The 25,799-nt window shown below is 58.1% G+C and overlaps 1 protein-coding gene across 1 annotated transcript in view; it reads right to left on the bottom strand.

The window, feature by feature from the left end:
- The window catches only part of ARID1B (AT-rich interaction domain 1B), a 289,999-nt gene that overhangs the window by 167,877 nt on the left and 96,323 nt on the right, over positions 1 to 25,799 (bottom strand). The window contains exons 2-3 of the mRNA XM_055137243.1: positions 23,094 to 23,228; positions 8,868 to 8,978 (exon numbers count right to left, since the gene is read on the bottom strand). Coding sequence (XP_054993218.1) covers positions 8,868 to 8,978; positions 23,094 to 23,228 — 246 coding nt within the window. The remainder of the gene's footprint in view (positions 1 to 8,867; positions 8,979 to 23,093; positions 23,229 to 25,799) is intronic.

Here is a 25,799-nt window from a genome sequence, read left to right as displayed (position 1 = left end):
CCCACTGTCGGACCCAGAAAGCCGCCCTTTCCGTAAGAGCCTCGCCGTGCCATGGGCCCTGGAGGACTCTCTCTCTCTGTGCTCACATCTCCCCCGAAATCCCCCACAAGGGCGAAGCCCACTGAACCTCTAAACCAACCTGCAGTGTCTGTTGATGACCACAACGCACCATCATGGAGTCGCCCCGACTGTTCTGGTACAGGGTGAGTGGAAGTGAAAGGTACAAAATGGGAAAGTGCTGACCTGTCACAGGGGCCCTCACACCAGCACCTCCGCCCACGGAATCCCGGGGGCGAACAAGGGGGGGAGGGAAGGAAGGGAAGGGGAGCGACAGGAGAAGGAAGGAAGGAAGGAAGGAAGGAAGGAAGGAAGGAAGGAAGGAAGGAAGGAAGGAAGGAAGGAGGGAGGGAGGGAGGGAGGGAGGGAGGGAGGGAGGGAGGGAGGGAAGGAAGGAAGGAAGGAAGGAAGGAAGGAAGGAAGGAAGGAAGGAAGGGGAAGGAAGGGAGGGAGGGAGGGGATTGGGAAGGGTCCACGTCCTGTGTCCCGTAGAGGGAAGGAGGGAGGGAGGGAGGGAGGGAGGGAGGGAGGGAGGGAGGGGCTTGGGAAGGGTCCACGTCCTGTGTCCAGTAGACGAGCAACAGGAACGGGCTAGTTAAGAACAAGGGGCCTGCTGGTACTTGCACGGGCAGTAACCCCCATTCTCAGGCCCCGGGGGCGGGGGGACAGGCTCAGGGCTGGCAGGCAGGCGGAGGGCGGCCCCTCCTCAGCCGAGGGCTCACCGGGCCACCTTCCCATCTGGGATAGATTTCCCCTTTGGCAGCTTCCGGCTCTCTTTCTGCTGACTGCCACTGCACCATGTGGCTGTGAGGTCACCTGGAGTCGCCACTTCACCTTCCGTGGGCCATTTCTGTCCCTAGACACGTCCATGCGCAAATGTCAGCCTCGGGGGGCCAGGGAGCACTGGGAGCACGCGCCTGCCCCGCGCCTTCCCCGGCGAGGTGAGGGGCCCCTCAGTACACGCTGGGCCCCTGCAGAGGACGCGTGTGACATTGCCCTTCTCGCTTCCTGGCCACAGCTGCTGGAGAAGGCCTTCAGGAAAGGCCCGAGGTCTGGGGACATACGGGGCCTGCCTGGACGCTGCACCCACCCCGAGCCGGCCTTTCCCCTGAGCCCGCGCCTTGTTCCAAGAGGAAAGGTCTGAGGAAAGGGACAATGACATCAACTGCTCCCAGCTCGCCTCCTTCACAAAGCTCTGAAAGTAAAGGATGTCACGGCGAACGCGTGCAGTTTCCCCTGGGACGCGGGCTGGCTGAAGGCGCTGGCACGGTGCCTACCAACGCCCGGGCCTGGTGCTGGCCCGGCCGCTTGGCCCCGCACCCCCGAGGCCGGCACCGAGTCCCGGGGAGGGCGGCGCCCGGCACCTGCGTGCTTGGGAGCAGCGCTGAGCTGAGTCACTCTTGCGCGGCCGCGGGCCCTCGCTCCCCCTCCTGTATTCCAGGCTTAAACAAAGTTCAGTGGGGCATCAAACTGCCTGCTTTAAATTATAGTCTGTATTTTAAAATAGAATGCATGCACGGCGCGCTCCTGAAGCTAGGGGCTGGAGAGTTATTCATGGAAAATTGAAGGCTTGTCGAGTCAATAATCTTCTCTCGCACAGTAACAATTTTCAGCTAAAATTTCTTGACCCAAACAAAGGAAAACAACACCATTCAGTTATTTTACCACCATTTAGAGGAGGCAAAAGAAAAAGATGAGCCGCGGCGAAGGGCCGAGAGAGGCCGCGTGCGCAGCGTGGCGAGGGAGGCGGGGAAAGGCCGCGCGGCTCCTAGCCTCTCTCCCCTGCGCTCCCCTCTCCCGTCAGTTAAGGTTCTGGAGAGTCGCGTCTGGGCCAAGAGGCTCGGAGCCCTGAGCGCGCCCGTGGTCAACTCCATTTCCCACCTGATTTGGACCCTGCTCAGGAAACGTATTCAACGTCTTACACTGGCCAGGGCGGCCCAGCCTGGATGGCCCCCCGGGGAACCAGAGGCGGCACCGAGGGGGCCGCAGGGCAGAGTGGACACGGGCAGAAGCGGTCAGCAGCCCAGGAGGCTCTGTGGGGAGGAGAGCGGGCCTGCATGGCCCGCGTCATCGTGGCGGTCCCTCTGCCTCGGGCAGTAACACTCGGACCGGACCCCAGCAGCTCCCCAGAGCAGGCCGGGCCCACACGCGCCAGCCCTTCCCCCGTCCCTAAGGTTCAGGGTGCTGCTTGCTCCCCCGGGTGTGGAGAAGACGGGGTCCCTTCGAGGGTCTCTGGCCGTAGCGGAGGGGCCTGGGGAACAGGGAAGGCCCCCGTCGCACTGAGCCCCCGTTTGTAAAGGCAAAAATGTGCGTCCGGGCTCAGCCGTTTCCCGGGAGTACCTGCATTTTTCATCCCTTTCTTAATGAGCCTCATTTATCAACTATAGATCACAGTTATCATTCTATTATCAAAACCAATATCCTGCAAATCAGTTATGTCCCAGCCTTTCCTCATGTCCAATTTTATCTGTGTCTATTTTTTATCGTACTCCTTCATTAATTTTGGAGGGATTGACAGCTCAATAAAATGGGTTGAAGTTCCCCCCGCCCCCAACCCATATTTTAAACGAACATCTTCAGAACATTATATGAAAAGTTTGCAGGGAATATATTTAAATTGTTTTCCAAAATTAAATGCATTACTTTAATTAACACAATGCCACTAAAAGCAAGTATCTCAGTTATAATGAATTCAGAATTACTCATTTACTTCAATAGGACTAAAGACCTCAATTTAGAAACACTTTGCACACAAACATTTGAGTCACTGAAAAGCAAACGATAGTTCTTAAAATATTAATTTACCCAAATTGCCATACATTTAACCTGGTTTTTCCTGGAAGAACTCCAAACCTGTAAGATCCACTGAATCTCATTTACAGAATATGCCGGTGGACGGTCCCTTTGGAGAGAGGAAGGACGATGCCTCTCCCCTTACTCGATGTCAGAATGACGGTCCACACACTGTCTGCCCCGGACACGGTCTGGGCCGAAAGGGCAGAGCAGCGTGTCCTGAAAGTCTTTATCACGGGGGAGAACCACGTCACAATCCTCACCGTTCCCTCAACTGGGGCTCTTGTTTCTGTTTGTGTTTCTGGGGCGCGCCCAGAAGTGCTTGGGACTCTCCTCCCGGAAAGGCGGCCGGGACCGGATGTGGGGATCCCGCCGTCGCGGCTGCTGCCAGGCCAGAGCCTTCCCTGCCTGCGCCCCGCAGGCCCCTGCAGGTGCTCCAGCACGTGCTGCACATGCTCCTTTTCTCTCCACCGCCCCACACCAACAGACAGGGCGAAATGGTACTTGGCAACAGAACCAAGTCTCGAGAGGAGCAGCGCGTGTTTCCTCTCCAGCCCCTCTGTGATACACCTTCAGTGCCAAAGTGATGCCAGTAGGGCCAGAGCAGCAGGACAGCCCTCGTCCGTGACGGAGCCGAGTTCGACTCCCCGCACCCCCTATGGTGGCCGACCACTGCCAGGAGACATTCCTGAGTGCAAAGCTAGGAGTAACCTCTGAGCATCGCCAGGTGTGGCGCAAACACACACACACACACACACACACACACACACAAGGCAAGTGGTGCCAGTAGGGCATCTCTGGACAAGCCTTCACTCAACCCCCCCTCTTACGACAGCTCCACGGCCGGACTCGGACAGTAAACAGCGCACACACATCCTCCGAGCTTGAACTCCGAGATAAGGTGACAACAGACTAGAGTTCTCTTCCATTAATATAAAATGTTATAAATGTTCAGAATGAGTTGAGAAGGATCAATCAATGGAAGACAGCTACACTCTTAACCTCTGAATGACAACCATTTAAATCAAGTTCAAGATAAAAAAAAAAAAAAGGAAAGTAAGGAGTTCATTCAGCAGCCATATGTCTGATTCCTACCTGGGAGATTTTCATTTATATGTACGACTGTCAAAACTCACAGGCTAAACGGTCTTCACAATTTAGTTTTCTTGGTAAACTGAGAACTTGATAACACACACACACACACACACACACACACAGTTAAAATGTGCTTCACTAGCTTTCTCCAGTTTATCACTCACAAGAATTAGACAATCAAATCTACAGACTTAAAATGCCCCGACTAGCTTGTTATCAATCATTGTATCACCGTCATCCGTTGTTCATCCATTTACTGGAGCGGGCGCCAGTAACTTCTCCATTCGTCCCAGCCCTGAGATTTTAGCAGCCTCTCCTTATGCGTCTTTCCCAGTGACTGGAGGCTCTTTCAGGGCCAGGGGGATGAGACTGCTATTGCTACTGTCTTTGGCATATCGAATATATGTATATGCTCCAAAGTGCATGACCTCTCACCCCTACTCAACACAAGTCCAGAAGTATCACTGAAGACCTGACGCACGCACACGCACACGCGACAGCACAGGAGGGTGCTCCTGGCGCCTAGCTGACGGCAAATATGCCGGGCGGTGACCGTTCTCCCACAGTCTCCGGCTGGCAGGCCCTGCTGACCCGCCCGTTTCACAGGGCGCTGCAGCCACTGTGCCAGGCCCTGCAGAGGGCCCGGGCGCGCGGCTCCCGCTAACCGCACACCCTCCGAGGGCGCCCCGGCACCGCTCCTCCGCAGGCACTGGCGGGTTCCCTGGATTCTGGGGGGCCCAGATACGCCCACAGCCCACCCTTTGGGCGTCCCCTGCCCCGGTGCCCAGTGGGCCGCCCGACACCACCTGCTCTCACGACAGATGGGGACCGGCCATGCCCGGGGTTCAGCCGCCCAGGGTCCACAGGCAGGGGTGAGGGCGGAGAAAGATGGGCTTCTCGGGTGCGGGGCCCTGAGGGGTGAAGAGGAAACGGAGAGGCTCTGCGGGCCCCCGTCCTCTCCTCGACACAGCTGTGTGTCCGGTCATCCCCCCCTCGACACAGCTGTGTGTCCGGTCACCACTGAAGCTGTTTTTCCCATCCCATTGATACGTTTTTAGGATTTAAAGTTACACGTTGCCCCGGAAATAAGGTCGCCAAGCTCGTAGCTTACCAAGACCTGCCCACCTTCCCGCAAAGCCCCAGGCTCCTCAGCACAGGCCAACCCCATCTGTAGCAAGGGGAGACGGCGCGGCTGCGGCCCGACTGCCGACACCGGCCAGCAGCCTCAGCGCAGCGGGCAGGGCCGAGGGCGCCGGGTGCAACACCTCCCACAAGAACCTTCCTTTGCAGAGAAAAGAAAACCCTGAAACCAAGAGCGAAACGTGTTTTGAAGCTTTTGAAAGGAAAGTTCTATTATCTGGAGCGTCTCGGGTGGGTGGAATCAGCCAGGGCGGAGGGACAGAGTCGGCACGGCCTCTCGCGAAGGTGGGACATAACGAAACTGCATAGGGGCTATCACATGCCTGACGAGCAGAACTGACCCTCAGTAGGACGCTTCGAACTAGGGCAGGGGTGAGGGGAGACGGCAGGGAGGACAGTTGGAGGGGGGGAAACTAGGGACACTGGCGGAAGGGAGTGGGCACTGGTGAAGGGGCCCGTGCTGGAATAATGTAAGTCTGAAAATCGTAAATATCTTTGTAACTCTGTGATTCAATTAAAAAAAAAATAAGGAAAAAAGAACCAACAAAAAAAGAAAGAAAAGGAAAAAAAAAGTAAGTCAATTAGTCCTAGAAGGGAAAAACTGCCCGCATAAAAAGCACTGCGAACACTCGGGAAGAATCCCCGTCTAACAGGGGAGCCAAGACCGAGGGAAAAATATCTAAGAAAAAGCCGAAGAGGAAATGCCCCCGGGGTGGACCCGGAGCAAGGCCCACCAGAACCCACGGGGTCTCAGGCGGGGTCTCGGGGCATGAAGGAAGATGCGCACGATGCTTAAGAGAGAGTGAGGAGTCATGGTACCTTCTGGACCTTCTGGAATTAAGTTACTCTGCTTAAATACCGGTTTTGTTTCATAGCAACATCAGAGGCAGAAGGGGGGAAAAACTACTGCTAGAAGGCCCAAGTGCATGTTCTGGGAAGACAGAGCTCTTAAGCCAGTGTTTCTATCACGTGCTGCATGCTAAGCTCCGTTAATAACAGTAGCAGTGAGGGCTGGTGTGTAAGTTAATGCATCTCAGCAGGGACGACGCTGTCTGAAAGGCACAGAACAGGAGGGCAGTACTAAGAAGATTCCTTCCGAGATTAGGCCTGAGTACGTTAAGTGCAAAGTAAATATTGCAGGTCATGGCCCCACAAAAACACGAGGACACGCATTAATTTCCCGGTCAATTGCCTGATGTGGATGCGTGAAGACCTCGCCTGCTGGAGAATGGAACGGGGCTTGCCAGGGTCTGTCCTGGAGAACTTAATGACATGCAAATACAGGCCATCACAGCCCCCAACGACGGCGAGGGGACAAACTGAGGAAATCGGGAACTGGAGGACGATGGGAATGTTTGGGTCGCTTGTGACTGAACGTCAGCTGTGTAGGAACGCGCAAGGGAGACGCGAGTGCAGGGACGCCTCACAAACGCTCTCGACAGAAGCAAAGGGGTCAAGAATTAACTACTGGAGAAGCAGTCCTGGTGCGCATCTGCGCGCGCGCACACACACACACACACACAACACACATGCAGAATACAAAGAACAAATCTGCATTGGAACTCAGCACTACTTTTCTAATGCTAAGGTTCCCTCGGCTTCAACTGAGGAAAACTGGTATAACAAATACGAATCTGAAGGGAAAACACAAAACTACTAAACTTCTCTTGCTGGCAACCAAAAAGGAAAAAAAAATACATAAGGAGGCAGCATAAATCTGCAACAGCACACTCAGGCGGTAAGACATAGGGCCGGCTGTACCAAGAGCACCAGCTCAGTCACGTGAAAGGACTCAGACTTTTAATAAAAGTCCCACTGAAACAGCTGCGAGAGCCACGCAGAGTCCCACAAAGTGCCTGCACTGTAGCTACTTTACAGTCCAGCAACAGAGCGACGCGGCACCCACATCGGAGAGAAGCATTTGCCAACCCCATACGCAAACCTTCCGCAAATGAGGCCCGGAGGAAGGACGGGACACGCTTCTGTGCCCATCCACACAGCCCGCTCGCAGCTAGCCCGGCCCGTGGAAAGAGCGGGGCGCTCGCACCTACTCAGTGGCTGATAAACTCACCCCAGAACCTAGAGGCGAGCTCTCGGAAAGGGCCTGCTGCGCTCACTCTGCATCCTACTCTTCTGTGAGCTTCAGAGACAGGAGGGAGGTAAGAGCTGAGGTGTTTCTTCTTGGGGGAATTCCTAGGGGCGTGGGAACGCGGCTCAGCTGTGGGGCAAAGGCTTTGCGCGGCCAAGGACCCTGGTGTGCTCCCCGGATGAGGAGCAGCCTGCCTACCCGTGGGAGGCGAGCAAGGCAAAGGGGGGGGGGCGGCAGCGAGGGAGGGGCAGAGGGTCTCTAGAGGCACACACGAACAAATTCAGAAAGCTTCCAACCACGATGAAGCCCTTGGTTGACATCCCAGACTGCTGACCCCTTCCCAGTGACCACCAGGAGAGGCCCCAGCCCTGCAGTCACAGCCCGATGCCCACAGCCCCCCGGGAGGGCGGGGAGGGCCAGCCCCGCTTCAGGACCAGGACAGAAGGAAGCCCAGCCCAGGGGCGGCTCTAGGGCGGATCTGAACATCATCACCAGAGAAAGCGGTCAGGGCCAGGCTGGGGGGGAAATGTGGCGCTCCCTGCCTGCCCCTCCTGCCCCGAGTCTGCTTAGCCCCCACCCCGCCACCACAAGCGGGCTTCCACTGACCCCCAAGGACGCAGCAGGACAGGTTCCCGCACGCTCTCTCTGTCTCTCTTTCTCTGTCTCTCCCTCCCTCCCGGAGCTGCTGAAGAAACGACTCAGGAGCAGGAAACACTCAATCCATCACCTTCTCGTTCCTTCCCGAACCAAGCACCTACCAAGTACGGTAAACATCCTGCCGTGATTAAAAGGGACCACAACGAGGCCACAGTAGAGCGGGTGTGTGCCCGGCACACCGCCAACCCGAGTTCGATCCCCAGCATCCCCCAAGCACAGCTGGGTGTGGCCCCCACACACAAAACAAACAAACACCAACCACCAAAAACACGACCGCCATAAATACCACTCGCTTCTCACCACAGAAATGAAAGCTATAAAGAAGCCAGGGTTTCGGAAACGCGGGGCCCACTAAGACGCCAGGCCCCGGGGCCCTGCCGCGTCTCTCCTCACAAACGCCTGGGCCAGTGGTGCTGGGGGCGCTGGAGGGTTTGCTCTCGAGAGTTCAGAAGGAACAGAGTCAGTTTACTGAAGGTAAACCCACGTGGCCACCCATGGGCCAGCTCCACCTCGAGGATCTCGCCCCCGCGCCCCGCCCTGCAGGCCGCGCTCTCCCCGGGAGCATCCCGCCACCGGGCATCTCTGCCTCCGGAAGGCTCGCCGGGCGGCCCTTCGAAGGGGAGACCACGATACTTCCCTCCGGCTTACGACTCCCCAAAGACACGGGAGCTGCCACTCGCCGCCTGCTTCCAACACGGCCGCCCCTGCCAGGCACGACTTTCTCTGCAGTTCCCTCTCCACCTGCGCACTCTCCATGGGAACACCAGGAAGCAGGAGATGCAACACGCGAGGCTGCACGAGGCCATCCCCCAGGCCGGCCAGCAAACGCCTGGACTCAGAGGCCGCGACCTCGGGCGCCAGCGAGAGCCAGGACCTGTCTCCTTCGCACAGTAAGACCCTCACCGGATGGGCCCGCAGACGTCCCCCACGCTAGAAACCCTCCCCTGGTCCCGACACAAAGCAGCGCAGACGAGAGCGAGAGCGAGAGCTCGCTGGCGGAAGCGGGACCCACTGCGACAGCGGGTGAGCGTCTTACTGGTAGACTGGATGGTCTTTCCTGTTGGATCAAGTTCAAGTCTTCATGGTTGGGCTTTCCGGGAGCCAGCGAAGGTTGAGACCTAGTTCCGTAGCCTTCCTGAGACATGTCCTGAGGGAGCAAACAGAAAGCACAGCGTGGATCAGCGGGGCCGCAGTGACCGGACGAAGCAAAGGCACATCATAAACTCAGTTTCTTACACGTGAATAGGCACATGCGTATCCATATACCATACATACACATGTACGTACCCGTATACACACACACACATGCATAGGTATGTTAAAGCTATTGCTCCTTTGGTATCTCCTAAAAGTGAAGTCAAAAAGGAAAAAAAATACAGCCAAATTTCTGACCATGAATGATCACACCGATTATAAAACAGTACAAAGGAAATACCAGAACCAAGTTTTGTAGGATGGGGACTAGATAAGGCTGCGATGAGTCAGCAGTAGCCAAAATCTCGTTTGAACCAGAGCAAACCCGGAGCTTAGCTCGGGTTCCGGCTGACCTGCCTTCACCACTACCTGGATGACATGACCATGATCGAGGCCAACTCCACAGACTTCTCTCGTGCCCGAGTGACCCACAGAGCATGGTCACGATGCTCGTGGTCGCCAGGGGTCCTGAAGGACCAACAAAGGCCTCTGTGTAGAATTCCACGGTCACCTGGCACCGTTCCCCAGGAGACCCAGGGAGAGGGAGGACCCCGGGAGTCCCCGCGTGGATCTGCCCAGCACATCCCGCCTGGCTTCAGTCCCGGGGCCAATCGCAGACTCACTAGGGGCCGAAGCTCTGGCTGCCGAGCGAGCTCTGACCAGTCCCACCGAGGCAGGACAGGGAACGGGGGGTCGGGGGGGTGGCAGAACCATTTCTGACGGGCATGGGGAGAGGGACGGAAAAGTTGTCCTGCCAGGTGAAACGCCCTCCCTCACCCTGCCGGTTTAAACGTGTGTCTGAACTAGCGAGATTCTACACGGGCTTGACCTCTCCTGCTAGAGCCTTCACACACGACCCGAGAGAGGAGGCGTCATCTGCTTTGGGCCCGTTCTGAGAAACAGTGTGCTCACACAGACACATGGGCATCGCACGGTCCCCTCCGCCGGGCGCTTCGTGCCACTGGCTGGTCCCACAGCACCGAGGAGCAATGCCAGTGGGCGAGCGGCCCCGGGAAAGGGGTGCCCATGTCCACATCAGCTGGGCCGTGCTGGCAGCCGACAGTGCCCGGGCTGCCCCCCTTCTCCTCTGAAGTCCATCTGCCCGCGCGTGCTGAAGCCCCAGCTCCGGGCCTGGTGGAGCAGGGACGGGGCAGCAGCAGGCCCTCTCCCCCCGGCTTCCACTTGCCACGAAGACAGCCCAGCCCACTGGCGCCCCGAAGCCGACCGGTGGGGTGGGGGTCTCCACCCGGTCACCCCAGGCCTCAGCAAGGTGCCGGCCAGCTTGGTCCAGCCCAGCACCCCACCACAGAACCCCACGGGACGGAGCCGTCCCAGACACGGGCTCAGCAGCCCACTCTGCCTGTCACTCCCAGCGCCCAGAGACCCGCGGCTTCGAGGAGGGGGTAAGGACCCGCCACAAGCTCTGGGATGCGCGAGCGCAAGCCAGGGCCCCCACAGCAGCCCGCAGGCTCGCCGGGACGGTATGTCTCTCGAAGGACGCTTTGAAAAGGCTCCGGGAGCGTTGATGCCACTAAACTGTGAACCCCACTGGGCACCAGGGCTCCCGGGCACCAAGTGTGCTTGGGGATGAAATCCAGACGGACGGATGGCGGGCGGGCGGGACTCGGCTCGCCCTGGCGCATGTTTGGACAGAAGGATTCATTCATCGGGGCATCGGGGATTAGAGGCGCCGAGTGCTGACCCCAGGGGACGGGGCCGGCCACGTGGGAAGGCCTGCAGCACACGTGCACTTCCCATTCTAGAACTTTCTGTGTGTCCTGGGATGCACTTATTTCCGCCCCAAGCAGTACCCGAGGGAATCAGCCATTGAAGTGGCAAGGGAAACGGGGGTGTGTGCACCCCCCAGTCCAGGACGCAGGAAAGGAGAGGGGGGCCCCAGCCTGCTGCCGGGGGCTCCCTACCCCTCTCAGACACCCATCGGTGGTCGCCCCTGCTGACAAGGGCTGCCCAGCTGGAGCCCGGAGAGAGGCGGGTCACCGCTCCCCTGGCCCTCCCCGTGGGCGGACCCTGCCCGAGACTTCCCTGTGTCGGAGGTGAAGGAGAGAGGCGAGGGGCCGGGCGGAGCACTGGGGGCAGAGACAGGAGCATGGACAACACCCACAGCAGCGCTGCCCCAGGGGCTTCCTCCAACAGCCGCGTGAAAGGCTGCAGGGCACCCGTCAGGGATGCCGTTGGGGCCAGGGCAGCGTGGCAGGAAGGAGAACAGAGGGAAGGACGGGGCCCAAGGACCGTGGGCCCTGGGAGACAGGCCGCGCGCGTACGCACTTCTGTCCTCCTTCATTACTAAGCGAACCAGATAGTACTGGAGCAACACGAGATGCTGGAGGAGGCGCGGTACAAAGTGTCAAGGGCTCTGGGAAGGAAAGCCACGAAGGGGAGGGAGTCTGCCATGCAAGTGCCCACCACAGGTGAGCGGCAAGGAGAGCAGACGCCCCTGCCCCGGGACACTGACCTTGGCTATACGGGCTCAATTCCCAGCACAGCCAAAGGCAACACAACCCACACTCGGCCACTGCACCCGTACACACTTCCCCGCTACTCAGCAGAGCTCGTCCTGAGTGCCCCTAACGGCCACTCTACTCACTGTCACACTGCCTGCTGCGACCCACCAGGCCCTGCTGCTGGCGTGCACTCGGACAGGCTCTCAGGTACTCTCACAGTGCTCTCGGGTACTCGGACAAGCACCCAGGCACTTGCACAGTACTCTCAGGTACCCAGACAGGCTCTCAGGTACTCTCACAGTGCTCTCGGGTACTCGGACAAGCACCCAGGCACTTGCACAGTACTCTCAGGTACTCAGACAGGCTCTCAGGTACTCTCACAGTGCTCTCAGGTACTCGGACAAGCACAGGCACTCACACAGTTCTCTCAGGAACTCAGACAGGCTCTCAGGTATTCGCACGGTGTTCTGAGGTACTCAGACAGGCTCTCGAGTAACTCTCAGGTATTCAAAAGTGCTCTTATAGCACAGTAGAAATGACACCTGTACCTATATATTCACTGCAGCACTGTTCACAATAGCCAGAATCTGGAAACAACCCGAGTGCCCCAGAACAGATGACTGGTTAAAGAAACTGGTACATCTACACAGTGGAATACTATGCAGCTGTTAGGAGAGATGAAGTCATGGAATTTGATTATAAATGGATAGACATGGAGAATATCATGCTAAGTGAAATGAGTCAGAAAGAGAGGGACATACACAGAGGGACTGCACTCATCTGTGGAGTGTAGGGTAGCATCGCATGAGGCTGACACCCAAGGATGATAGATACAAGGGCCAGGTGGATTGCCCTATAGCTGGAAGACTGCTTCATGAGCAGAGGGGAGAAGGCAGATGGAATAGAGAAGGGATCACTAAGAAAATGATGGCTGGAGGAACCAGTTGGGATGGGAGATGCATGCCGAAAGTAGATAATGGACCAAACATGATGACCTCTCAGGGTCTGTGCTGCGAGCCATAATGCCCAAAAGTAGAGAGAGAGTATAGGGATTACTGTCTGCCACGGAGGCAGGGGGAGGGTGGGAAAGGGGGGTATACCTGGGATATTGGTGGTGGGGAATGTGCACTGGGAGAGGGATGGGTGTTTGATCATTGTGAGATCGTAACCCAAACATGAAAGCTTGTAACTATCTCACAGTGATTCAATAAAATTTAAAAATTAAAAAAAAATGCTCTTGTGTGCTCAGTGCGCTCATGTACTCAGACAGTGCTCCTAGGTACTCAGTGCTCTTATATACTTTGACAGTGCTCTTGGGTACTAAGACAGTGCACTCAGGTACTCAGTGCTCTCATGTATTCGGACAGTGCTCTCCGTGAACAGTCAGCACAGGTGAGCAATCGGTACTGTCCTGCACGCTGGATGAAGACACTGTGGTATACATCCACAATGAATACTATTTCACAGAGAGAGAGAGGGAGAGGAGAGAGAGAGAGAGAGAGAGAGAGAGAGAGAGAGGGAGGGAGGGAGGGAGAGAGATGAAATCAGGGAACTCAGTGCTACCTAAATGGGCCAGGAGAGTCTTGAGCTGGGGCTGTCTGCTGGGGCACAGGGGTGGCACCAAGGCGACCCCCAAACCTGTGTGTGTGTGTGTGTGTGTGTGTGTGTGTGTAAGCTGCAAGCCGCTGCACTCGGGTGGTGCGCAGCAGACGGGGCCTGTGCCAGGGTGGACCTGGCCAGCAGCATCCTCCCGGGAAGCTGGAGCACAGGGAACCCAGGGCACAGGCCCAGCTGACCCTCCCGGGGCGCCTCCCCCACCCCGCCCCCCATCAGCCCAACACGAGGCCTCCGGGCACCAGGCCTGCCGGGCCACAAGCCGCAGGGCCCAGACGAGGAAGCCAGCACCAACACTTCAGGGAGACTGCAGTCACCAGTGCCGGGTTAGCTGGGAGCTAGGGAACGAGGGCCCCCCCCTACCGTGGGGTTGGGAGAGACCACCGCAGTCATTCTGAAGATGGACAGCGGGGACAGGGCTGACCCCATATGCGGCAACTTGGATCCCATCCCCACCACACACGGGGTCCCGAGTTCTCCGCAGTGACCCCTGCGTGACCCCCACATGATCCAAGTGATCCCCACGTGATCCCTGCATGAACCCCACGTAATCTGAGTGATCCCCGCGTGATCCCGAGTGCAGAGCCAGGAGTAAGAGCGGAGCACCGCGGGCGTGTCTCCAACCCCTCCCCGCCCCCCCACCCCAAAAATAAACAAATGAAAGCAAAGACAAACCAGGGCTGTGGGTCCCAGGGCCCCCCCAGCTCCTGCCTCGACCCCACCCCATCTGCCCCGCACTTCCCAGAGCTGGCCAGTGAGCTGGGGCCAGTGCGGCAGGAGGAAGGCTGAGAGGCCGGGGTGGCTCGCCGGCACCCCGCACACTCCAGGTCTGGCCAAGGGTCCGGCGTGCAGGGGACAGTCCTGCTCTCGCACGCCAGCGCAGCAAGGCTGCCCCTGCCCATCCATCCCCACTGCTGCCGGCGTCTGCAGATGAGCTTCTGGAATATTCCATACACAGAACATGCTACTCACGGGCCCCATGGAGAACCTTAATGCGAGGCCCACACCTGTGGGCACGCATGTACGCACGTGACCCTCACAGACAGACAGACAGACAGACAGGGTTCTCCTTTACAGTCCCCACTCTGACACACTGAAGCAGGCACTGAGAAAGCAGAAAACAATCCAAGGGAAAACCTCCCTGTGTGAGATTTAAGTGTCAGGGAAAGAGGATTATGCAGATGAACATAATGAGCCTGGACGAGGCTTGTGAAAGGTGCACGACCCTCCACTGCACCCCTCGGGCTGGCGGGGAGACAGCATCCGAGACAGGCGGCTGAGGGGCGCCCCCGACACCCCAATCCAAGAAGGGGGTCCAGGACCCACACCACGGGGCAAGGGGGAGAGGGAGACAGCTAGAAGCTCCAGGTGAGAGGACAAATGAAGGAGGGAAGATGAAGGAGAGGGGGATGAAGGAGGGGAGGAAGGAGAGGGAGGATGAGGGAGGATGCAGGAGAGGGAGGATACGGGAGGGGGGATGCGGGAGAGGGAGGATGCAGGAGAGGAAGGATGCGGGAGAGGAAGGATGCAGGAGGATGCGGGAGAGGGAGGATGCAGGAGAGGGAGGATGCAGGAGGATGCAGGAGAGGAAGGATGCAGGAGGATGCAAGAGAGGGAGGATGCAGGAGGATGCAGGAGAGGGAGGATGCAGGAGGATGCAGGAGGATGCAGGAGAGGAAGGATGCAGAAGAGGGAGGATGCAGGAGGATGCAGGAGAGGAAGGATGCAGGAGAGGGAGGATTCAGGAGAGGGAGGATGCAGGAGGATGCAGGAGAGGGAGGATGCAGGAGAGGGAGGATGCAGGACAGGGGAGGAGAGGAAGAGGATGCAGGAAGGAGAATGAAGGAGGGGGGGGTGAAGGAGAAGACAATGAAGCAGAGAAGGGTGAAGGGGAGGGACATGAAAGTGAGGGAGGGAGGGAGAAGGGAGAGGGAGGACCGAGACCCCCGTCTCACGTGAGCCGGTGGGCCCGCGGGGTGTGGAGAGGAGCTGAGCACCCATCGGGCCCCGGGCTCCTGGGGCCTGTGTGGTGCCGGGTACAAGCCCCGCCTGCGTGGTGAGATGGCCATGGCCAGCAGGCTGGTGGCCGCACATTCCCCAGCAGGCCCCTGGACAGACCTGGCTGTGCCGCTCCAGGCTGGGCTGTGCTCCCAGCAGCTCTCGAAGGGGGGGGGGGGCACAGAGCGGCAGCAGGCCCCCTGCCCGAGTAAGGACTGCACGCGCTATGACCAAACAAGTGGTCCCGGGACTCGAGCACAGAATTCTGGGCTTCCTGGCCTTGTTTTCCTGGTTTCTGGTGTGGGCCTTGGGGCCGCAGCCTGGGTCGGAAGCGGCTGGTCCTGGCACTGTGCTCGACACGGCCAGCCCCCGAGCCCCCGTCCCTCCTCCAAAGGTACTAAGCACGAAGATGCACAGCGCCACCGAATGAGAAGCCCACGCAGTTGAGGCGCCCAGCTGGAATCACGGACATGAAAACGACGGCCTCTGGAAGCTCCCACTGGAGCCAAAACTGCTCTTCCTGGCAATAAAAATGTGAAGGGGCAGTGTTGGCGCTGACCCAGGGCAAGGCGCGGGTGGACGGTCAGCAGGGACACTGCCACGTGCATTCCTGACGCTCTCCGACGGCTCTCTTCATTCTTCACCAGCTATTGCTCCCTGCCCGGCCCCATTTATTTATTTTTTACTTTTTTAAAACAAAACAATGCACAAACGGCTGCACCGTATGAAGGGAAATTGCGAGGGTGGTGAACTCTGGCCGTGCTCAAAGCTGTGCTGAGCCCAGGAGAGGGTGGGGGGAGCCCCCCGCAACCCTCCCGGGCTGACGCCAACCGAGCATCACGGAGCCTCGGGACCAGAGATGAGCGGCCCGGAAGCCCGCGCAGACAGGTGCTCGGGAGACGGCCTCTCCCTGGGGGCCCAGGAGCTCTCTCCACTTCAGAGGGTCCCTCCAGCCATGGCTCAGAGACCTCGGCAAGCAGGGGGAGTGAGACAAGAGGAAAAGGCCCAGGCCGGGCCGCTAACGAAGGGTGATCGCCAGCCTGCATCCTGACGCTTCTTATCTCCCTCCTCCAGTGTCCGAATGCTAACAAGCAACTGATGGCAGCGAGCGATCCATGTCCTTGTCGGCTCCTGGTTAAGAATCTTCTGGAACAGATCACACAACCTGGCACGGCGGGGCTCCAGGTTTAACAGGGGCCTTCTACGGCTAGTTTTCCCCAAAGCTGTGGAGTCAGACACGGCTTAAAGGCGGATCCTGTCCTGGAATTATTATTATTATTATTATTATTATTATTATTATTATTATTATTATTAATATTAAATGAACTTTGGTCAATAACTAAGAACAGCAAAAAGAGAACGTTGGCACGGCAACAGGTCATGCGCACGGTGCTCAGCGTCTCCCATGACTTCGAGTGACAAGCCACTGGTTCTGAAGCCGCGCCCTTCCCATTCCCACGCCATCTCCTTCGCCAAACCGGCCGTGTGCCGTTGCAGGTGGCGGCGTCCTGTATGAAGACGGCTGCGGAAGGTGGCATCTCGGGAACTGGGGGCCGTGTGCGGAGTCTCGGCCACGGCCCTGCCGGCTGCCCAACCGGGGCGGAGGCGACTCGGTGCACCTTCTTCCATCACCACGAAGAACATGGCGTCAGCCCGCGGTGCCTTCCGTCTGGCCGCGGAAACTGTGTCACGGAGAGCCGGGCGTCCGCACTCCACGCAGAACCGCCAGCACGTGCGCACTCGCTCTCCGGGGCTCCCAGAGGAGGGTCCGAGACCTCTGTCCCCGCCAGCCCTGCAGGCCAGACGGACCCTGGTCATCACCGAAGCGCCAGCATGGAAAACATTCCGGACAGAGCGGTTCTGTGAAGGCTGGTTTTGCTTTTCCTAACCAGCTGCTTGGCAATTTTCCCGCCGATGCGTGGGTATTTTACGGCACTGCTACTACTGGGGTTTTTTCTTTAATATGAAAGGCTGTCCCCAGTCTGAGGCGGCACCACTGAGTCTCCGGAGCACCCAGGAGTGGCCCTGTGCAGCGCCGGGGTCGCCGCTGTCCCCTGCAGAGCTGGACGACTGGAGCGGGCACCAGGGGTCGAGGCTTGTGCCTTACGTGCAGCTGGACCTGGACCACCTCTGGGCGCTGGGGCAGGGCTGGAGCAGCGGGCCCTGCGTGCTCATCGGTGGCCGGGGGCCGGGGGCAGGAGGGGAGCCCCGGGAGGGCCGAGAGGGGACAGAAGCTTCTCTGCCACGGGGACAGTGTCGCGGCCGGAAGCCGGGCGCCCAGGCCTGGCCTGCAGGGGCAGACGCGGCAGCACCGGGTGCGGCTGGCTGAGGGTGACCCTCGAGCCTTGGACGCTCAGCCAGGGGGTGGCCATCCAGGGGGTCAGCCAGGGGTGGCCGTCCAGGGGGTCGGCGTGTGGGCAAACAGGGCCGCTCCCCCGTCCCACGCAGAAGGGGACGAGGCTCAGCTGGGACTCGAGAGAAGGAAACACCCAAACCGTGAGAACTGAGCTCCCGCAGGAAGCGAGTCCCGGGCCGGCAGGGGGCACTGCAGCAAGGCGGGAGGGGAGCGGCCCCTGGGGAGGAGGGGCTGCTGCCCGCTGGAGCACCACCCACGAGCCCTGGGCGCTGGGCAACAGGGCTGTGGGGAGGGGCCTTTGACTGGCATGCGCCCACCTGGGTTGAACCCCCCCCCAATCCCCGACGGTCCTCCGAGTCCACAGGGGTCAGCCCTGAGCACTGCAGGATGGAGCCCAAAAAACAGAAACAAAAACAAAAAGAGAGAAATAAAGAAAAACCCAGGCACACATGGTGAGCTCAGAGGAGGGAGGACCCCCACACCCCCAACAGAGCCGAGAGCTCCGAGCAGCACAGGTGAGCCCAGAAGCCAAAACCAAATGTGCACAGTGAGTGCGGGGCCTGCCTGTCCATCCACATTCTCAAGGGAAATTTGATAGAAAGGGGTTTTTTTTCTTGCTCTTTTGGTCACACCCGACGATGCACAGGGGTGACTCCAGGCTCTGCACTCAGGAATTACTCCTGGCCATGCTCGGGGGACCCTATGGGAGGCTGGGAATCGAACCCAGGTCGGCCTCATGCAAGGCAAACGCCCTCCCCGCTGTGCTGTCGCTTCAGCCCCTGAAAGTTTTTGTTCTTAACATGTGTATATTTTTTTTACACAGATTGGGGTGGAATTTTACCGCAATTCCACGAGGGGCGACCGGCAGGAAGGGAGAAACCTGGCTGTGCGTGGACACTGCCACCCGCCCACAGTGGCCGGCCTGAGGCGCTGAAAGGGACAGGCCACGGCGTCCCGGGGACAACAGCACCGTGGGCCTGCTCGCCGCGGGACTCTCCCTCGGGACCCTCAACAGCCCGCCCGGCATGTCTCGACTTCGCAGTGTGGACGGGCAGGCCTGCCCGCGGCTGCCCCTTCTGGGAGGATGTGGAGACGGGAGGGGCCGGGCTGCTGGGGACACAGCTGAGAGCAGCATACACACCCGGCGTGGACTCGGGCACCAGCACGGGAGAAGGGGGTGGGCCAGGGACAGAGAGGCTGCACACCGGGTGCCCCACAGAGTGGCAGGAGGGGCCCAGCCTCAGGGGCATCGCGGGGAGGAGGGGTGGGTGCCACAGCCCTGCCCGGGCCAAGAAACCCCCGGCTGGGAGGGCTGAGAACGGCCGGGAGGGCGCCAGGCTCCCCAAGTCCCAAGTCCACGCACGCGCCTGGCTTTAATTCTGCTGGAGACGCAGCGGCAAGATGTTCTGAGGAGCACAGGGAGGGAGTGTGTGTGTGTGTGTGTGTGTGTGTCTGTGTGTGTGTGTGTGTGTCTGTGTCTGTCTGTCTGTCTGATGCCTCTCACAGTAGCCCCATAACACGCAAGATGTTCTGAGGAGCACAGGGAGTGAGGGAGTGTGTGTGTGTGTGTGTGTGTGTGTGTGTGTCTAATGCTTCTCACAGAAGCCATCACGCACATAAGCATTGTGGCCTCACCACTCAACCACATTCATGCACATATTTTTAAGAAATCTCAATAAATGAACGGGGCAATGTATAAAAACGTGATATATCAAAAGGCAAAGTTTGTTCTGGAGCACATGTTTCGTTTAAAAAAAAAGAGAGAGAGAAAACATGTAACTTACAGTCTTACAAAAAAAATAGTATAAGAGAATATATATATATATATATATATATATATATATATATATTTGCCTCTCGGAGAGCCCGGCAAGTTACTGAGAATATCCCACCCACGTGGAAGAGTCTAGCAAGCTCCCCGTGGCGTATTCGATATTCCAAATAATTCCAAATACAGTAACAATAACAGGTCTCATTCCCCTGACCCTGAAAGAGCCTCCAATCATTGGGAAAGACGAGTAAGGAGAGGCTGCTGAAATCTCAGGGCTGGGATGAATGGAGACGTTACTGGTACCCGCTAGAGTAAATCGATGAACAACGGGATGACAGTGATACAGTGATAAGAATGTTTATCTCAAAAGATATTAAAATACACATAAAACAAAACTCACCCGTTCCTGGGCAAAAAAAAAAAAAAATCCCTTAGCAGAAAAGAAATAAAGGAGGTTGTTTGCCCCCTGCTGAGCACCCCTTGCCCTGAGAGAGCAAACGCTACATTTATGCTGAGACGCTCAAGGTGTTTCTTAACTAAGGGGCGCTCGCAGAACAGACGGGGCTGCTCTCCCCACCGCCCGTGAGGAGCGGGTCTGCCGGGAGCCACGCAAGGGCGGGGTGGGAGTAAGGGAGCAAAGCCACAAACGGTCAGCGCCCGAGAGTGTCCGCAGCTCAAGGGGCGCTGGACAAAGACCAGACCAACTAGTGTCCACGCTCATCACATGCTCATGTCAGTGAAGACAGAACATCTGGGGCGGGGCGGGCACCTCCCAGCCCATTCTCTCCCCAGCGGCATATGCGGTCCCCCGGGCACTGCCTGAGCACAATCGGGTGTGGCCCCCAAACCTAGAAAGAGACACACACACAAACACAGAGGGGGGTGGGGGTGGGAAGAGACAAAGACAGGCAGAGATAGAGAGACAGTGAGAGATTGACAGAGACAGAGAGAGACAGAGACACAGAGACAGAGAAGAGAAACAGAGAGAAAGTGTGTGAGTGTGTGTGTGTGCGTGTGTGAGAGTATGTGTGAGAGTATATGTGAGAGTGTATGTGAGAGTGTGTGAGAGTGTGTGTGTGTGTGAGTGTGTGTGTGAGAGTGTGTGTGTGAGAGTGTGTATGTGAGAGTGTGGTGAGAGAATGTGTGTGAGAGAGTGTGTGAGAGAGTGTGTGTGAGTGTGTATGAGAGTGTGTGAGAGAGTGTGTGAGAGAATGTGTGTGAGAGTGTGTGAGAGTGTGTATGAGAGTGTGTGTGAGTGTGTATGTAAGTGTGAGAGTGTGTGTGTGTGTGAGTGTGTGAGTGTGTGTGTGAGTATGTGAGAGAGAGAGAGAGAGAGAGAGAGAGAGAGTGTGTGTGTGTGTGTGTGTGTGAGAGAGAGAGAGAGAGAGAGAGAGAGAGAGAGAGAGAGAGAGCGCACATCTAATTCTCTGAGCGCGGCCCACCTAGGCAGATGGTGCCAGGGAGGCGAGCAGGGGGCAGGGGCCCGTGAGCCCAGCTGCAGGAGCTGGACAGGGTTGGGGCGTCGCTGCCCCCCAGTGAGCTGCCCTTCGCTCCCTGACCCTCCGCTTTCACCCAGCACAGGCTCCGACCCGGGCCATGCCCGGGGCTCCCGCCGGGCTGCCGAGGGGCCGGTGGCCACCCCCAGGAACAGCCCCAGCTTTGCTCGGTCGCAGGCACGGCCGTCCTGGTCTCAGGGTTTGGGGCAACGAGTCAGAACCGGAAGCCAGAAGGGGCTTCTGTCCTGCTGGGATCTTCACTGATTTGGGGGGCTGGGGGTGGTCCCGCCTGGCGAGACACGACATCGGAAATGCCAGGACCCTGATCCGCCCCGCGCCGGACTCGCGGGAAGGCACAACCGTGCTCTCTGGCCCCCCCCTCGGGGCCAGCGTCTCTGCCTCTGTGTCCACACAGGGGCCAGCAGACTTAACACAGAGACCCGCAGTTACGGTGGAGTACTCAAAAAAGGAAAAAAAAAAACCCAACAGACTTCGAGGAATTCTTGTTCATCCTCAGAATATGTAAAAACGACTAGTGACGTCTGAAACTCCTAGCTGCTCCTATACGTGCATTTCCTGTTGAATAACTGTATGCAAATCAATAAAATAACAGTCGCGTCAATCAAGCAAGATCGCGCCTGCAGTTGGCTTTCAATATTTCCCTGAGAAGGATATTAAATAACTAATTGCCATGTGGTAGAACTCATCAGTGGATGCTTCATAAAGGAAGTAAGTTTTGAGCCTGGCGCCTTGAAGGAAATGACAGGCACTCAGAATCCTTAATCAAATTGGTTTTACAATCAGGGATTCATTTTCACACGCTCGAGTGAAATGAGTAATGCAATCTCGCGATTGAGTCCTTCTTAAATTTTGAAGACATGACAAAACATTCTCTGTCAGCAGAGAATGTCCGCACGGCCCCTCGGGCTCCCGAGAAAGCCTGTAAGCCTACATGCCCGAACCTCCACACTCCCTCTCACTCCAAACGAAATTACATTAAAAGGTTTAAAAAACAAATTTCCCCTCATTTTAACAAAAGGCCAAATTCCTCTGCAATAACATAGTTTGAAAGCAAATATGATTTTAAAGAACTTTCTACAAGTTTTTCAATCTTAGGGGCTGTTGAATATGTCTTATTTAAAGTCATAAGCTCCCTTTAAGTCAAACACCCGGGGTCACGGGGCCGGAGCGACAGTGCAGACGGTGGGGTGTCTGTCTGCCTTGCATGCGGCCCACTCAGGTTGGATCCCAGCATCCCGTATGGTCCCCCCAAGCACTGCCAGGAGTGATTACTGAGTGCAGAGCCAGGAGTCAGCCCTGAACATCACCAGGTGTGGTACACACACACAAAGCAGACTCCAACATCACGGGTGAAATGAATTCACCCTCCCAAGAAAGCACTTATGAAATTCTCAGAATGATTAAGATTAAGCTTCACTAAAATATAGACACATTATACACACACAAACACAGAGAGATAGATAGAGAGAGAGAGAGAGAGAGAGAGAGAGAGAGAGAGAGAGAGAGAGAGAGAGAGAGAGAGAGAGAGACTTTCCTTAGAGCAACAATCTCTTCCAAATGTGGAAGAAACAACCCAACCTGCAGCCCCGGCCTGGTAGGGGGCACAGGTGGTCAGCACATACTCAGCCTGGACCTGCCCCACACCAGGCATGCCCTGAGCACTGCTCAGTGGGACCCTCACCGTGAGCACTGCCAAGCTGGCCCCACCTGCGGCAGCCCCGGTCACTGGGGTAAGAGGAAAAGCCCACTGCAATGGCATCCATGAGAGGAAGGGGGGAGAGGGAGAGAGGGGGGGAGAGGAAGAGTGCAGAGGGCGGCACCTGCGGGACGAAGAGCTGGAGCTCTGTGAACAGTGGCCGGGCTCTGGGGACCCCACACGCGCAATCCCCGAAAGACGCATCACCGCGCCGCGCACGCACGCCGCACACCTTCCCCACAAGTCATGGCGGCTGAAATATAGAGCCCAATAACCTAAAGGAGTATTTAATGAGGCTAATTTAAACTAAAACTGCTTAATATACTTAAAGCACGTAATTCCCTTCAGTATTTTAATATATCGTCATTGAGGTGATTATCTGTTTTCAACCCAGTTTGAGAAGAACAACACTGCCAAAGGCAACTGTGTTTTGATAAAGCAGCACTTACCATTGAAACAAACACAACCACCACCGCCCCCCCCCGCCTCCCCCCTGCCCCCAATCTACAGTGACAACACCCTGCCAACCAGCGAGACGCCAGGGCGGGAAAATCGCCTTCTCAAACGAGCCTCCTTGGTGGAAGCCTCCTAACGGGACCGTGCCGGGCCGGGTGTGAGCGGCGTCTCGGACCCGGCTGCGGGGCGGGCACTCACCTGCTGGTACCGCGGGGGCTGGGACGGCAGGTACTGCGCCTGCGGCGGGACGTGCTGCGGCTGCTGGTTGTAGTAGGGCTGCTGGCCCTGCGGGCAGTACCCGCCCACGCCCTGCTGTCCGTACTGCGGCGGCATCTGTGGGCAGACAAAGCCGACAGGTCAGCACACGAGGCCAAGGCGCCTCCCGCCGCCTCCCGCCTTCCTGCCATGCGGGACTGTGGGTCGCCACTTGGTCTTGGCTTTCCCAGAGCCAGGGGCGAGGGGGTGCGCTGGGGACACAGCGAGGTGGGCAGGGGCGGGGGCTCTGCCTGCACGGGGACTGAGTCTAGACGCTGGCCCCGCTCGCCCCCTGACCACACACCCCTCGCTCCCCCAGCACCCCTGCATGGGCCCCGGGGCCTGGAGCCCACTGCTCATCCTCTGCCCCCACTGAGCCAGCCTAGATGACCAATGTTGCACAGTCCTGCGGCACTGCCACACACACACACACACACACACACGTGCGCGCGCACACACCCGCACATGCACACGCACTCTCTTTTATCAGGTGAACCCGGTGAATGACTTTATATAAACCTAGCAGGGAAAGCAACACATTCTGACGTGAAGAAGCTTCTGGTAAGACGGCAAAGCAGTGAGGCCGGCAGCCCTCCCCGCCCTGCCCCGTGCGAGGGGCCCGCGTGCCCGTCCCCGGCAGTGTCCACAGCAGGGCGGCGTGAGCTGGTCTGAGGCCACCGTACAGCGGCTGCTCGTTCCCCGACAATGCCGGGCTCAGGCGCGGGGACGGCGGGTGTGTGTGGCAGGCCGACCACAGGGAAGGAGTCCACTGCGGCTCTGCGCCAGCAAGGACATGGGCGGTCGCAAGCCTCATCCCGGAGCGGAGCAAAGAATAAAAGTGGCTGCCTGAGTTCTTTAAAGGAAGAGAGACGGGGCTGGAGCGGTAGCAGAGCAGGTAGGGCGTTTGCCTTGCGCGCAGCCAGCATGGGTTCGATCCTCGGCATCCCATAATGTCCCCCGAGCACTGCCAGGAGGAACCCCTGAGCATCACTGGATGTGACCCAAAAAGCAAAATAAATAAAATAAACAAAGGAAGACACACCTATACCAGAAGAGCATTTTCCCACTTGAACAAACACAGTGATGGAAACCCAAGTATTCCACACTGGAAATACCGCGGGTATAGACAGAACCGGCCTGACTCAGTCTTAGCCATTTCTACTGGTACGAACCGTAAGAATCCTCGAAATCACCGTTCAAAGGGAAAAAGGCCTTTCCCGGCACCGACTTCACACAGGGCAGGCGGCCCCGGAGTGTCCCCGCCGCTCTCCATCCTCGAGTGTGCCCGAGTCTGCTCGCACCCGGGCGGGAGGGGCCGCCGTGTTGGGGCCTGGGCCACCTCACTCTCCGGCTCACAGAGCCCCTCATGTCCCCTGTGTCCTGTCCAGCGTGGGGGTCCTGTGAAGAGGGTGGCCAGCAGCAGCAGCCTCGGCGCAGGGGCCGAGACCCTTCCCCGTCCCCACCCAGCTCGTCTCCGTGAGGCTGGCAGGGGTGGGGGGGGGGGGGGGGAGCAGAGCTTCCGGGGTGCCACAGCCCCGGGGGCCAGCCAGCCGGGCCCCGTCCCGAGCGCCAGTGAGAGGGTGAGCGGGCCGGGCATGTCAGACGCCGGCTTCCCTTCCCCTTCACAGGCCGAGGGCCCAAGGAGGACCCACGGGGAGCCACGCGGGCCGCGGGCCTACCCAGGCTCCCGAAGCTCCGAGGTGGCTCCACTCCTGAGGGCTGCAGGCAGGGCAGGGGCCTGAGGAGGCCACACGCCGCCTCGTGGACACGGTCAGTCTCAGCGCTGGCCCGGCTGCAGCTCCATCTGCAAAACGGGGCCGAGCTCTCCGTGACTCACGCTAATAATACGAGGAGACATGGGACAGGCTGACCTGGAATCCTGTGCGGATGGACGCTGCTGCCCCTTGCAAACCGCTCGGAGAGAGTGCGCGCCCCGACACAGGGTTTCCCGGGCCAAGGCGGCAGACAGCACAGTGGGCCCAATCCCGGCACCAAGGGGTGTCCACCACCCGCCCCAAGCACCGCCAGGAACCACCCCTGAGCATCGCCGGATAAGGCCCCAAAATCAGAAAAGAGGGGCTGGAGTGATAGCACAGCGGGTATGGTGTTTGCCTTGCACGCGGCCGACCCAGGTTCGATTCCCAGCATCCCATACGGTCCCCCGAGCACTGCCAGGAATAATTCCTGAGTGCATGAGCCAGGAGTAACCCCTGTGCATCGCCAGGTGTGATCCAAAAAAAAAAAAAAAAAAGCAAAAAAAAAAAATCAGAAAAGAAAAGTAAAGAGTATTTCCTGAGAGCCACCTATAATAACCTTTTTTTTTTTTAAAAGGAACACCTCAGTTGCCTGGAACTGAAGTTAATTCTGTCACACGCGACACTGATGTCACCAGGTAAGGGCTTCCCTGACACCCTGGGGTCTGCTGTGGCTATTCCCAAACTGGGTGGACAGGCCAGGCGCAGGGCTGGGGGGCTCCAAAGCCTGTCCACTCCCGAGTGGGGCTCGGCTGTGCCCCTGCGGGAAGCAAGGAGCCCAGAGCCGGGCACTCAGGCCTGGGCGCCAAGCAGCACCCACGGGCCCGGCGGTGAGAGGCCGGCACAGTGCAACCGCGAGAGCGGGGACTCAGCCAGGCTGGAAGCTTCTGGCAGA

Source organism: Sorex araneus, chromosome 4, assembly GCF_027595985.1.
Source record: "Sorex araneus isolate mSorAra2 chromosome 4, mSorAra2.pri, whole genome shotgun sequence".
Classification (NCBI taxonomy): Eukaryota; Metazoa; Chordata; class Mammalia; order Eulipotyphla; family Soricidae; genus Sorex; species Sorex araneus.
This window is presented reverse-complemented; position numbering and strand designations above follow the sequence as displayed.